This window comes from Haliotis asinina, chromosome 1 (assembly GCF_037392515.1).
Source record: "Haliotis asinina isolate JCU_RB_2024 chromosome 1, JCU_Hal_asi_v2, whole genome shotgun sequence".
In the NCBI taxonomy this organism is placed as follows: Eukaryota; Metazoa; Mollusca; class Gastropoda; order Lepetellida; family Haliotidae; genus Haliotis; species Haliotis asinina.
The window spans coordinates 17,430,890-17,446,317 of NC_090280.1; the positions used below are offsets into that span (position 1 = coordinate 17,430,890).

Consider the following 15,428-nt stretch of genomic DNA (forward strand, 5'->3'; position numbering starts at 1 on the left):
TCAGAAAGGACTTCAAACATTGTGCCCATGCAGGGAATCAGACCCTTGTCTTCGGCGTGATGAGTGAACGCTTTACCTACTAGGCTACCCCACCGTCCGTTTGGCCTCAGGAACGGTCAATATATAATAACATTTTGTTGATATAATATTTGTACTTTTTGAATAACAGCAGACGTGCTAAGGAATGAGTCAGCATGGCTTTGTGACATATTTAGACTGTTTATATTACTGGCATGTAAATTACTGGTGGTTGTATCGTTGCGGATTTACATTGTAATATTTGCATTGGCAACTTTTCCTGCTATACATTTTTGGGCTAATAATTCAATATCTTATCGGGGATTATTATATCTGTAGTTGAAAATGAACATAATAGCCATTATATATTCCTTATGCGTGTCCATATGTCCATATTAGTGCGTAGGTAGGCGGAGAGAGAGAGAGTCGGGGAGGGGGGTCAAGAGTGCCACCCTCCACCTCCTTTTTCTCCCGAAAGTTCATTAAATGGCCACTGAAACAGGGATCCATATTTGGGGCCCAGTTGTTCAGTGACACAATCTTTGAGCAGAGTTGCGTCACATGGGCGTGGCAGGATCCTGTGACTCTTTGGGTCTGATTATGTTTTTAGGTTTGTCAATATCTGTGCTAACAGGTTTCAGGTTTTGTTTATGTGTTCTTTAACGCCGCTCTCAGCAATATTCCATCTCTGTGGCGGCGATCTGTAAATAATCGAGTCTGAGCCAGACAATCCAGTGAGCATCGACCTACGCAATTGGGATACAACATGTGCCATGTGTCTCGATCCCGTTAGTCGCCTCTTACGACAAGCATGGGTTACTGAAGGCCAATTCTAACCGAGCCGCAGCACACAGGACATACTGTTTAAACAATACTCATTTATAATAGATATATTCTGTAAGTATGTAGATGTGACGAGTGTCGAAACTTTTAGTGTTAACCCTTGTCCTTCTACTCCCAAATTCGCTTTTATTGTGATAGAGTTTCAGCAGTATCACTCTAGGGCCTAGTTCTTTCGAAGCTCTCTTAGCGCTACGATAGTCGCAAGTCCCATACATTAACATTGACTTACGACAATCTTAGCGATAACAGAGCTTCGAAATTCACGGCCCTGGGACACCGAACTGGGAGTCATATTCACCAAAGGAAGAATCGAACCGGTTTTCGGTGGTACCGGGAAGTGTTTCAACCGTAAGGCTACCCGCCGCAGTTTCAACGTACAAATGCTACCTTACTGCGAGACGTTAACTGTATCACTTGGGGAGACGAAATGGCCAGGCGGCTGGATTAACGGTCGATTCATTGCTGACGATATAAGTCACTGGATTGCCTGGTCCTACTAGATTTATTACCAACGGTCTTCATTTAGCACGATTATTACCGAGTGCATCGTCAAACAACAAACGTAGACAATAAACAAACATAGACATGTCAGTCGGACCAGCCATGCATTTAGGACAGCTTTGTATTAACCTGGTGTGACGACACGTCCTATCTTAGGATATGGACGTTTGTCTTTGCCTTTTACATGTTTTTCTGTAAGTTTTTATATGTTTCTCTGTAAACATTTACTGATGGGAAAGCCCTAATGTTATAAGAGTGTTTAAACATGACTGTTTTATTTTGTCGGAGTACCACCGATTGGCGTCAGAAAAACGTTCAAGTCTCAGTTCCAGAATTATGTTTAAGAGTGAGTGAGTGTAGTTTTACTTTTTACTTCCAGCAATATTCTAGCAATATCACGACACTAGAAATGGACTTCACACATTGTACACATATAGGGAATCGAACCCGAATGTTCGGTGTGACGTGCGAACCGTCTATCCTCTCAGCTACCCCACCACCCCATGTTCAAGAGAACAGGTGTTTTTACTTTTAAGTGTGCACTTTGAGCTAAGTACAAAGTAGTTGTTTTACGTCGCAGTCAAAAAGACTCATTTCCAATTAATGCACTATGTAAATTATCAGAGCCAACTAAACCGGTGATTGATAGCATGAACATCAGAGAATACGATGAGTCAGTGAACCTGACGACCTGACTCGATCATCTCCGATTTTCGACTGGAACTGAAATATTTACACGGCTTCATCTTTGTCACCAGTCCTTTTATTGCAGAGTCGTGTCCCTTAGTCCTGCTAGTATACGGCGATCGATGATTTCAATCCCAGCTGAAGATCGTTGGATTATCATCATCGCAAATGTCCAATACATGCATTACTTCGGGTTTTCCTCCCACACTGTTATGACTGCAATAATGACCAAAGCGTCGAGTGTTCCACTGAGTGAGTGAGTGAGTTGGATTTCAACAATATTCCAGCAATATCACGGCGGTGGACACCAGGAATGGGCTCCACACACTATACCCATGTGGGAAATCGAACCCCGGTCTCAACCGCGACGGACAAACACCTTAACTACTAACCCCCATCTCTCCACGCACCCCGTGTCTATTACTGCTCTCACTCACCGTACGTCGGGGATGAATGATTCTAAGCGACCTCTCTTGGGTAAGAAGATTTGGGACTCATTTGTGTATTTTATGAAATACCCTTCTCCCAGTAATGCTCTCGTACAAATATGTAAACGAGTGGGTAATAGTGTAAAACGTTTTACAACGTTTTAAGCAATATTGCAGCACCATCATGGTAAGGGACTCCATAAATGGGTCTCCCACACTGTACCCATGTGGGGAATGGAACAGGAACACATGAAACTCTGTTGTTAAACACAAACCTGCTTCGTATGGATAAATGTTTTATGTTTGCACGACGTATTACGGGATTAGTGCCCCGTGCATGAATATCCGGGTTCAAGTCTCCAGCAATCCATGCGTGTCAAAAGTGGCGACTAACGGGATCGGGTGGTCACGCGAGCTGACTTGGCTGATACAAACCATCAAGTCCCATTAGCACAAATCGGTGTTTATAACACCACTCACGGGATTGTCAGGTCCAGACTGGATTATTTGCACGCCGTTGTAATATGGCGGGAACATTGTTGAATTTGGCGTAACACAAAATAAAAATAAATATCGCAAGTCGGGGGTATGAATTACCCTATCGCAGACTCAATATCGAAATATAGTATATATGTCTAAATGTATGTGAAACAAAACCTACTCATGCATATTCATGAAGTTAAATATTGGCCGATTAGCGGCCACTTCGTGAGTGTGTCATATCCAATACACAGACGCTCTCTGCATTAGATCATACGCTATAAACATGACTGGGATCGTCATTTCCTTGTATCAGAGCAACCGGAAAGCGATTTATCATAGTCATCGACAAAATAGGGTCGGGACACGCCCCGCAGTCAAGATATATACATCTCTGGTTGATTCAACCATCACGTACGCAAATAACTATCGCAATACGTGTAATTAAAATAGTTTGTCTTGAGCGTGAGCAAATACGTTCAGAGGGCTGTTTTTGTCTATTTCGCTGCCAGCACAACAAACTGATTGCTGATAAACAACAGCCGAAGCTCAAACACTGAAACAGGATTGTCCACCGAGTACCTGTCCAATCCGGGCCTCATCACTACCCAGTGACACGCCGCGCGGGAACTAAGCGCGTGGGATTTTCCCAAACTGCATTTCTTAATCTGTTTTAATCGTCCTTGCCCATCAATCAGTAGCCATTAGCCGTCTAACAGGACTTGGGGACGAAGCAGAGTGTTAATTACCTGAGGGTGATTGCCAATTACCTGAGGTATTCTTCCGCTTATAGAGGTCACGAACAGGTGTGCAGCAGTTGTGCCACTAGGAAGAGATTTGAATGCGGCGTTTTGAAACCTAAATATTCGTGATATTGCGGTGACATATGCCGAAATGGCGTCTTGGATATGTTTGAGTGTCTGCATAATCACAGCGTTCGTTTTGGAACCAGGTAAGTCACCACCTGTCTTGCAGGAGCATTATACACCTGTAGTTGTATCGCAAATTGCGGACATTTTGAAATAGGTCGCTGACACTAGATACCAACGAGACGTTGGGTTTGAATACTGTGTCAAATGGCTTCGCGTTGTACACGGGATTATATACTTTTTGCGTTCATGAATAGCGCAACACTGTGACAGTTTGAAAGTTCCGTTAAAACGGTATTATGTGATGCTTATAGTATACTGACACAATAAATATAAGTAAATAATGTTTGTTGTAAGAGCGTTCAAATCTGACAACTTGTGACTTGCCGTCAAGTGAAATATGGTACAAGCTAGTCGTGTATTGTTCGTTATCGGGATACTTGTCATCCCCAAAGAGCATGGCAACATGTAATTTGTGCTGTTTCATTTCTGAAACTGCAGACCCGTGAAGGTCCCAGGGTAGAATAGGCCTTCAGCAACCCATGCTTGCCATAAAAGGTGACTGTGCTTGTTGTAAGAGGTGACTAACCGGATTGGGTGGTCAGGCTTTCTGACATGGTTGACACATCATCAGTTCTCAATTGCGCAGATCGATGCTCATGTTGTTGATCACTGGATTGTCTGGTCCACACTCGATTATTTACAGACCACTGCCATATAGCTGTAATATTGCTGAGTGCGGCGTAAAACTAAACTCACTCACTCACGCACTCACTCACTCACTCACTCACTCACTCACTCACTCACTCACTCACTGAAACTGCAGAGTGTATCTGTGTATTAGCAACAAATTCGGGTCATTTTACGCTATCACTGGGGTTTTCCTTGTCCCACAAGCACATTTGCAACGCGGAACACAAGTAACAGTCCAAAGTTTACATTAGTTGAATTGTAGGTATTACATACTTAAAAACATTATTCATGAATTCATGGACATGACAAAAGTGAGAGTAACGATTTCAATACTTCAACCGAAATTTGTAGTAGGGAATAGGTTTAATGAAGCAACATTTTGTTTGATAAATTCATCAGGTTTCACTTTCAGGTATGGCAGTTATAGAAACTCCCCATAATAATACTCATATAATTGGTATCTGCTCAAATAAGGATTAACTTGAAATATTTCCCCTGTGTTGCTATCGGAAACAGTTGTATTGAGCCTCTGTTCCTTAATGTAACGACCATAAAATGTTTTGTCTTCTAGTGGGATTTGAACCACAGACTTGATCTGAGACCCAGTGACCAATGATGTCAGAAAGCTGAAAATTTGGGGGTCAAACAATGTACAACCAATAATTATTTTTTCAGGAATATACCTCAAGTGTCTGAATTCTAAAGAGTTATTGTGTGTAATTTCAAATCAGTTTGAAATCCAAAATCGTTTAAGTTACATTTATTACCTATAGCATTGAATTGTGTGGGTGCGTATCACGTGTCATTGCGAGCATTAGAGATTAAAATATATATATATATATCAGACAAGGCCAGACACTTTGGAGTACCCCATCAGCCTGCTTTGCCAAACGCTACACTACCATCGCATGCATTTGATTAAAACTTCATCTAAACATAGTCATGGGTGACTAACCTATCCATCACCACTTATGACACCTACCAGTTCTTTATTGTTATTTCTACAAGTCAATTGAAAGCTGATCATGCTGATTTTGACCCTTAACTAAACGGTCTTGGCAGAAATGGCAAGTAATAGCAAGGACAATAAGGCCGCATAATTGGGGGTCTGGTGAAAGCAAGTCTTCTCATTGGTCAATGCTTGGTATCATGCAGATGCAGATGTGTATCACACAACTCCTGAGAGAATGGTCATAGAGAGAGAGGGTCCCCTGCCTTGATATTGCTGGAATTTTGCTAAAGATGGCATAAAACTTAACCCACTCACTTTTGATTAACAACATAGGTATACTGCATTTGAATCATGGCATTGTTACGGTTAAAAATTGCTGTGACACAGGTGTAAGAAGTCCCCTCAGAACCAGCAAAATACAACACTGAGAAGTCTGACATTTTCAAAACAAAACCAAGATACAAGAATTCACAAGAGAGGTTTCATTTACAATGCAAATGAGTCAAATTTACAGTAATGGGTCACAGTATAATGTCAACTCACCACACCCCCTGGAACCACTGTCCTGCAGAGTGCAGTGATGGGGTGACTGTCCGCTGGTATTTGCAGTGATCGCATGCTTGTTTTGGTGGCGAATGTATGATTGGTGTTAACATCTAGTCACCATTTGTGAAACATGAAAGGTATGGTTTAAATATTAGCATTTCGCGAATGCACAGGATGTGGTGATTATAAATAGGAAGTTTCAAGTTGGTAGGTTAAACATGAGAGAAGCAATCGTCGATTATCGACAGAACATATCTTTTCACGTAGACAAATACTAAGTTTATTTCCTAATGGTTTGATTTTACAACATTTCAGTGAGCAGATATTGTTAATAATACACTTTTCACATATTTTTCTTTGCCCTATTGAATGCATAATATTCATTTGATCTATCTATATGGGATCGTGAAGTGATCACGGTCCAGTGACTGTACACTCATCTGTGCATGCTTGCAGTGATCATATTTTTGTCTTGCCATGATTGGTATCGTACAGTCTTTTCAAAGTAAAAATCAAACATGTGCATGGACCATGTAGAAGTGAAGATGACTGAAATATGTTGTTTGGATCTAAGCTTTATTGGCATAGAATCAGAAATTAAAGTCCCAGCTATTGTGTGAGAAAGGATTGAGACAGCACAGCACACGTTAATGAAAAAATAATGGCACAGCTCAAGTTAATGAAAAAATTACTCTCTCGGCACTTGTGCGCGTGCTTTACGAACACGTGGCTGTCCCTTTCTCTGCACTCCTCCCTCGTAACAAACAGTGAAATGTGTGAATATTTTAATATGACAGATTGTTAAACAACAAAATCCTCAGAGTTGGTATGATGGTTTGATTATGATCAGCGTTTCACTGAGTATGCTATGTTTAACAGTTTCTGAATTAGATTGCAATTCATCGTCCTCTTTTGAGCCAAACGGACTATGGTCATTAATAAAGAGTCAAACGATGTATAGCCTAACACAAGCCTAGAAATGTTTATTAGAAATGATAGAGTGTCATCATAATGTTTATCACACTTCACGCCTAGATGTCACTTTGTTATTGGCTGAGCGCGTAACATTTTCTATGTAACCTGCCGCTGGGAATGCTGAAATCATTTGGAACTTTGTTGTAGTAATTCTTTTTCTCGTGTTACAATGAATCACGTACGATAAACTGAAATTACACATATTTTGCGAATGTAATGGAAGGGAGATAACGCTAAACTTGGCTTTCTTGGCATATTCTAGCTATGGCCACAAATAGTTTTGTACCCTTGCTCCGAACAATTCAAAATTGACATAGGGAACATAAACAAACATCGAGTGTACATCAACCCATGTTCGCCTCCTGACCAGTGAACAACTTGTATTGTGTGTATACTAAAAAGTGGCTGCATGGGTTTGTTAACCTGGGGAGGTGGAGAGGAGATACAATCAATGCCTTGTCTGTCTGTCCTCTGCCTTGGACATGCAAATTGAATCTGCTTTCATCTGTGAAGAGCGCACAAGACCATTGGCCATGATGTCTACTCCATCTCAAACGCGCTTGCCTGTGACGTGGTGTTAGAGGTGGACGAAATGCAAGTCTCCTACAGCAGAGTCCAGTTGCCTTTAAACGTCGATGACTGGTGCTCCTGGATATCTTTACATTGTTAACATTGATGTGTTCTGTTGGAAGATCTGCTGGGTTAAGGAATCGGTGTCATAACGCAGCGTTAGTCATTGGCCTATCTAAGACTGCTCACTAGTTTGAATTCGTGAAATCTCTGTCACAGTCTACCAACAGCACCCTGACTCGTGAAAAAGCAGATAGCAATCTACTGCTGAATTTGACCAGGCCTATGGTCTGACACTCCCACTCCCTGAACCATATTATTTTCCCTACATCCTAGCCTCCTGCAATGCTAAAGTCCTAAATGAAGCAAGGATTAGAATCCCTCGTCTCCCTGGGGCTCCTTTTTAATTTTTTGATATACGTTTGTTGGTTGCCATCAACATTTATAATTATCTATTCAGAGACTAAGCATTAGTCTAGGTCTGACACCTTGCAGCAAGTATCAACAAGTGGTTTTCCATGTCAACATTTTGAATAAAATGTGTGCCATTTGAAACAGAATGTCTTGGACACGTAGATTTGTCTACGTGAAAAGATATGTTCAGCTGATAATCGACAATTGGTTTCTTCATGTTTAACCTAGCAACTTGAAACTTTCTACTGCTAGAAACATATTAGATGATCCTGCGCACTAAACGCATTTGTGACAAGAGAGGCGGTACAACGAATTGGGCGAGTACACTTGGCTGCTACAGGTAGCTTGCCAATTATGCACATGCTATACATGCTAACCGTGACATGAAATCAACACCGCATAATCCTTCGAATGATAAGACCGCAATTTCAGGCATAAGATACTGATATTCCATGCTAACCTCTAGTTACGACGAAGACAAATAGATGATTGGGGCATTGACAAGCATTTAGATAGTTTGTCAAAAAAAACCCCAGGAAAATGTCATTTGCTTCGTGAAATGGATCGGTGGTCGTAAACATATTTGTTCAGTGTATTGTGTTGATTCAATTCGTTGGGATTGTAGCTGTTCCCAAATCGAGTGTGCTATAACAATTCATGCGTGAAACGCATAAGGAAAATGAACTTCTCGATATTTATCAGACAGCCTGTCTCCCTCTTGTTTCAAGTGGATCGTTCTGTGGGGCGTTCCCAAGTATGCAAATTGGGATCATTTGTCAAGTTGTGGATCATCTTATATGTGTTTACCAGTATATGTCACTATCACTATCAGAATCTGCATCCGTGAAATGTTAATATTTAAACGTTTCTGTTCGCGTGTCGCAAATGGTGACTAGATTTTTAAGACCGATCTTACATTCGCCACCAAAACAAGCACGTGAACACTGCAAATGCAGACGGACAGTCACCTGATCACTGCACCTCTGCTGGACAGTGGTTCCAGGGGGTGCACCAAAGTTTTGATATGAGAGTGAGAAACAGTTATGCAGAATGTAATACAGCAAGCGATCAGGCAGCGGTTATGAAGATCAAGCGTTGACGGAGATGCTGACAGATGTGTACTCCAGTAGTCAGTGTGTATTTCCGTGTCAACAACACGGCAACTAGCCTTTATATATATACATTCAGTCATTTCCTGAAAGTTCGAGCACATGCGACCATCGCCGCTAACGTGGCATACTCTAGAACAGTAGTAGTTTCGAGCTCACCTATTTTTTCAAAGGGAGGTAACTCTTAAGCACTTCCAGAAAGCCTGCTGCCATGATACGAATACTGCTGAACATTTATGATACGAAATGTTACCCATAATAATTAAAACAGTAAATGTTGTGACCTAGATAATAATTATTACTTAATTTATAATACAATTTACAGAAAAGACACTCTCATAACAGTATGTAGGTTAAAATTTTGCATGAATATTCTTCTTCGGTCCGTTTCATGCTACATAGACTGAACATAAACTAGGTTAATTCACTGAGTTGTAATATTTTGGTTTTGCTATTAAGTTCTTATAATCTTGAAAGATATAATCTTATGTTAGTTATGTTAATCACACTGATAGTCAAAAATATTATAAGAGATTATGTTGATTGTATGTAGTGTGTATGAATTATTAATATAGCATCAGTTATTCATCATTTCTATAAATGTGTATTGACTGGTTATATACATCCATTTATATGAATATAAGAGTATTGCTATATATTCTGGACAGAATAAGTTGGGGATAGTGGTATTTTCATGGTTGATATTTTATCAGTGTGTCAATGAATGAATAGATGTTTACTCATAATTTCCAAATTTACATTATATGTATCCCTAACTATTTTTGTCCGGTATACTGTGACACCCATAACAGATCTAGTTTCACATCACATATTCTAAGTGTGCATTGTCAGGTGCCCAGTTTCTGCTTATAACATGTATGGAGAGCTGACGATCACGGGTTGGACATATTATCCAAAAGATGTTATATTTGTTGGTCCTTGTTTTGTTGTCGGCATTGAAGGGTAGAAGGAAGACTGGTTGCTTTGGTATCAGTATAATTATGAAAATGTGCCAGAGTGCGGTATTCATGCTTAACTGCGGTATGGCATCACAGTGAGCTAGTGCTGTTAAACCAGGTTAAGTCTGAAGTAGTCCAAGTAGTCACACATACACACACATGTATGTCATCATACAGGGTTCCAGATAATTTTTCAATATAAGAATTATGTATGCCTTATTTTTTCAATATAAGAGTACTGGGAAAAGTTAGAACACTGAATGGAATTTGATGGCGTGTAATTAATCATGTGTTTCGTTTCATATATGCACCACAGTATTGTGTAAACAGGTCAATAAACAATAAAGCAATACTTTTTTGGATAAATACATCCGTAAATGATTCTAAGACCGTACACCATTGTTGTGGTGCGAATCTGCTACTTTCTGATTTTTTTCCCACGGAGTCTTGCATATTTTGTATCCATAAGACACTGATACGGCCCTTATCTGGAGCCCTGATCATATGAGCAAAGTATATTTTCAAGAATGGCATTAAACCCCATTTCCCCACACTTAGAAAATGTTTAAGGCTGCGAATTATGCAAAGACAGAAACATTTTTTCGTTTTTCACTGAACTTGCAGTGTGGTTATATGCTGGTGGGAGAGAGTGCTTGAAGATTCAGGATAATGTTTATGTTCTTGGATGTTGCAGGCATTAATGATCATGGATTCCCTCCAAATCCTGAACATAAACACCTGCACAGCTTTCCTTTTACATAAACAGTCCAGAAAATTTGAAACTGTCTGACTAGCCATATTTTCAAGGGCAACTAATTCGCGATTCATTGAGTTTGAGTGAAGTGAAATATTGCCAAAAACAGTGAAAAAACAAGGGTGCTGACACACCAGCACCATGTTTGATTCAAACACCCAAACACAACTGTCTAGAACAAGTGGAAGACAGATTTCCCATGCAGCTTGTGTCAACTCAGGGCACACACAGTCGTGAATTGGTTCCGAAGGGCTTGGAGCACTTTGTATCAACCATCTGCCGTAGATGTTCTCGTGGATCTTCCAGAGCAAGGTCTGGCCTGGAACCTGTCCCTAAGTCTGTGAATGACAGAAGTAGACACCTAAGACAGCAAGCAACACATCTTAAGGATTCACCATCCTGCAACCCTGCAATGGCGTTGCTTCTGTCACAGGTGCTTTACGATGCGCTGTAACATGATGAAGAAGTTGTGAGGCTTCAGTACTGTCTGTAGCTTCTTCTAAAGGGAATGTTGCCATAGATATGAATACAACCAAGACAGTGAATACAATGAGACTTTCCTCATAGTCACTTTCCTCATTGTCAATTGTTGACATGCAAAATATTATAGACTTAGTCTTACTCTTAGTTTTTGTTTCAGGGATTGTGTGATGGCAGAAAATCATTTTACAAGTACTACAAGCTCTAACCTGAAACAGTGTTTGGATAGCAAAAACTTGTGATGTTGCTGGAATAGTGCTAATAGTGACATACAGCCATACTCACTGATTTTAATAGTGTCCTTGTTAATTTAAATAGGTTGTAGAAATGATTAGTGAAAGGCCATTACATTACCCTGTAGATTATTAAGTTCTGTCTTTCTATTTCAGCCACAGAGGCCAGACTGACCACATCACCAACACAAATAACAATCGGTGGCAGCAACCCAACATCTCAGTTAACTGTAAGGTGCATGCCAGATGCACCTGGGATAACACAAGTGTTTAACATGGAGATTGGCAAGAAATCATCTACTGGCTCTAATCAGCCTATGATCCGAATAACGAACACTGATTCGTCAGTACAGGTAGTGGACACAAGTCTACAACAGCGATTGACACCCTCAGGTTCTATTAGTGGATCAACTAGCAATATACAATTCATCTTGACAGATCTGAGATGTGCTGATGCTGCTTCGACATATTACTGCATAACGTTTTACTTGGCTGGGTCATCGGGAACTGATGAAACAGTTGCCAACATCACTGCTAGAAGTAAGAGAAGAATTATTGGCTTGAATACAAATTTGTAACAAAGATTTGACTGAAATTTGGACCACACTTTTGTTCCTCAGAACCTGACTTTCCCATTTCTGTTGTTTCTGGTCACAGCTATGGTCCATGGTTGCCATTTTTACATTTTGAAGGGCATTATTGACTACACGAAAATGTCCATATGTATAAAAGGCCAATAAATGTATCAGTGGTCTGACTCAGAGGTTGTATGTTGATTCACATAAGGTGCAGTGGGGAAGCCTAGTGATTAAGGTGTCTGCAGGTCATGATGAACACCTGGGTTTTATTCCCCAGGTTGGGACAATGTGTGAGGTCCATTTCTGGTGTCCCCTGCCATGATATTGCTGGAATATTGCTGAAAGCGGCGTAAAACCATACTCACTTGTATCACTGAAAGGTTAAATGTGTCACACTCACAGCATTTATTTGACAGACTATTTTTTACAAACAGTTTTGACTGAAGTGGCATTGTAGCTGGAATATTACAGTCCCAAAGGAGAAACAAATCATTCCTCATTTTTAATTGATCTCTGTTCATTTCTGTCGCACAGCCTACCCAGAGCAGATAGCGATCTTCCCAAGTCCTGATAGGGTCCAGTATGACGATGGTCAGCCCGTCTCATTCAGATGTACAGGCAGGATTGGGAATCAGTTTGATGAGAACAACCTTCAGAACCTGTGGACATGGGAGTGGCGATCTATAGACAACGAGTTCAGTTCCTGGACACGGTACCCCAACGAACAAAACATCACCTACGACCTGCCTACGCCATCAACAGAATGTCAGTATACAGGGGCGTCAACGCTGGTGCACACAGTCTCAAATCTGGACAATGGAAGACAGTTCAGGTGTTCTGTCGTCAATTCGGACTACAGCGCAAACAAGACAGTATATGTTGTTGGTAAGATGTGTCAAAACATTTCATGCTTTGTCTATTAGACCTGTGAACGTCCAGGTTCGTATTGGTCAGCATGTTCAGCTAACTATGCCTGTCGTAAGAGGCGACCAGCATGATCAGGTGGTCAGGCTCACTGATTTGATTGACAATTAATAGATTGATGTTCATAATGTCAGTCACTGGATTCTCTGATCCAGACTCCATTGTTAAAAGAACATCATCATATATTGCTTAGAGCCATGGTAAACAACAGACCACCCAACTTTATCTACTGGCTTTGCATTTTTGTTTCATGATGAATTGTTTTCAGAGGAGAGGGTGGTAGAATTATCTGTGGCTTGTTGCTTATACAATGATGGCAAGTTGTATCAAGGGCTAGGAGATATTGGTAGTTGATATCATGCCTCATTTCAGTTTTAATTACATGTTTATAAACACTATGGAACTAACAGATGCCATTATTGTATTTGTTTTAATAAAATCATTTTCCTTAAAAATATCCGATGTCTGAAGGGGTGTTGGGGCAACCTAGTGTTTAATGCATTAGTGCGTCACGCTGAAGACCTGGTTCTATTCTCCACATGGTACAATGTATGAAGCCCATTTCTGGTGTCCCCTCCATGATATTGGAATATTGCTAAATCATTGTAAAACCTTACTCACTCAGAAGAAAAAATCATATTCCAAGTAACTTTTTAGGATTATAAAAGTGGTTTAACACTGGTTGTGAAGAATTCATTTGTGTGTACAGTAATCCTTAACTTTTGCATAAACTTTCGTCAAAGTAACTTGTATGAATAGACATGTGAGAACCCATTCATTATTCATTTTCAGAATCCTTTAGCTCGTTTCAGAATGTCAGTGTCTTATTGTTTATTTATGTTTTCATGTACCATTGTTCATGTCCTGTGCTGTGATGTTGCTGGATTATTGCTGAAGTGTAAAACTCACTCACTGCCCTGATTGTGAACAGGTTGATAATGCCATTTAGATGAGAGAGGAATACAGCTTTATTCAAAGTTTGCAGTGATGTCGAAAATGCATCATGTTGACAGCTCATACGGTGTAAGGATAACTGTCTGTCTCAAATCCTTCGAAAAACACAACCAACTGTTTTTTACTCTTTTAATGAAAATAATGACATCATTGTCGTCACACACATCAGCATTGACCTCAGAGTCTTAGTGAGTTCATCCTACTAGATTATTACTATTGATAATTGTTTTTAATCCTTCTTTTCGATCGATTTGTTATTATGAAGAAGTGAACACTGACATAAAACTCTGTGGTGTATTGAATTAACTGGAAGAAGGTGGTATTGAAGAACTTGAATTTCTGTCAGATTTCACAGAAAAGACTACAGTCATCCTCGATATCTCCAGGGTGTACGTTCCGATAAGTCTACACTATACACTGGATGCATCCACGACTCAAGTCAATAAAGTTATTACCTCCCTTTGCTGGCTCTGCATTCTCATAGTAGTCAATCTTAGCCAAGCTACCATTATAGCCGAGGTTGCCAGTGTCTACAAACATAGCGGTCACTGCAGCGAACTTTTGTTTGCAATGCAACTCAGATTTTGGGAAAGTTATACAGACAAACTGATAGGTCCGAAACTTATATTAAATATGTGCATGAACTCCTATGTCTTTCAGAGAACCTATGCATGATTTGTGTTGCCAAGTTTAATTGATTAGATAATTTAAAAAGTGAAAATGAGCAGTGACTGGTTGGCTCAACTTCCCAGGATAGACACCTGACTGGATAAAAGGCCTGCCAAGGGAGGTAACAAGATTATCAGGCCGAGCTGTAAATGCATCCATTGGTATACTGAAGACTTACCGGAATGTATACCCTGGATATATTTAGGATGAAGTGAGTTAGGCTTTGCATTTCCATGTCATATATGGTTAGAACCTGTGTGAGTGTACCATTTGACAGTTCAGTAAGTGTTGCACGTTCACCTGTCTTTGACACCAATAACTGGGTCGATCTCTATATCATGGTGCATTCAGTTTCCATTACTTGTGAGATGGTGATTGTATCACCTTCAGTTTTGTTAACTATTTGTGACAGTGTAATGTCATCTATAGTATTATCCCACCCCTAACTAGATGGCAGCAGTCTCAGACGGAATGATTTTGAAACTAAATACCCCTCACAGATTTTGAAATTAGAATGCAGAATGTGGGGATAGTACAAATTAGTTCCTCCATCCTGTCACTCAAGCTTTTTCCAAATACACCTGGTTGTTGTAGATTCATCAATGAATTGTTTGAGTAGCCCACAGCACTTCATAATGTCACCAATCAACAGAGACCATCCCATAGTGTATTTGGACCAAGCTGTTGTATTAGAATGAAATTACTTCTACTTACTCTCCTGGAAATAATTTCCAAGGGAATTATTATCTTTGGTAATTATTTCCACCAGAAGTTTTGTCCTGGGATATTTCC

At 40.1% G+C, this 15,428-nt stretch overlaps 1 protein-coding gene across 3 annotated transcripts in view; it reads left to right on the top strand.

Moving 5' to 3' along the window:
* The first annotated feature begins 3,307 nt into the window (after positions 1 to 3,307).
* LOC137287832 (uncharacterized) overlaps positions 3,308 to 15,428 on the top strand; it is a 32,018-nt gene continuing 19,897 nt past the window's right edge. For 2 of the 3 annotated variants that reach the window (XM_067820219.1, XM_067820226.1), the window contains exons 1-3: positions 3,352 to 3,909; positions 11,668 to 12,051; positions 12,624 to 12,974. In XM_067820219.1, coding sequence (XP_067676320.1) covers positions 3,852 to 3,909; positions 11,668 to 12,051; positions 12,624 to 12,974 — 793 coding nt within the window. In that variant the 5' untranslated portion in view covers positions 3,352 to 3,851. Of the gene's footprint in view, positions 3,910 to 11,667; positions 12,052 to 12,623; positions 12,975 to 15,428 lie in introns of all 3 variants that reach the window. The other variant, XM_067820232.1, reaches the window with a different exon arrangement.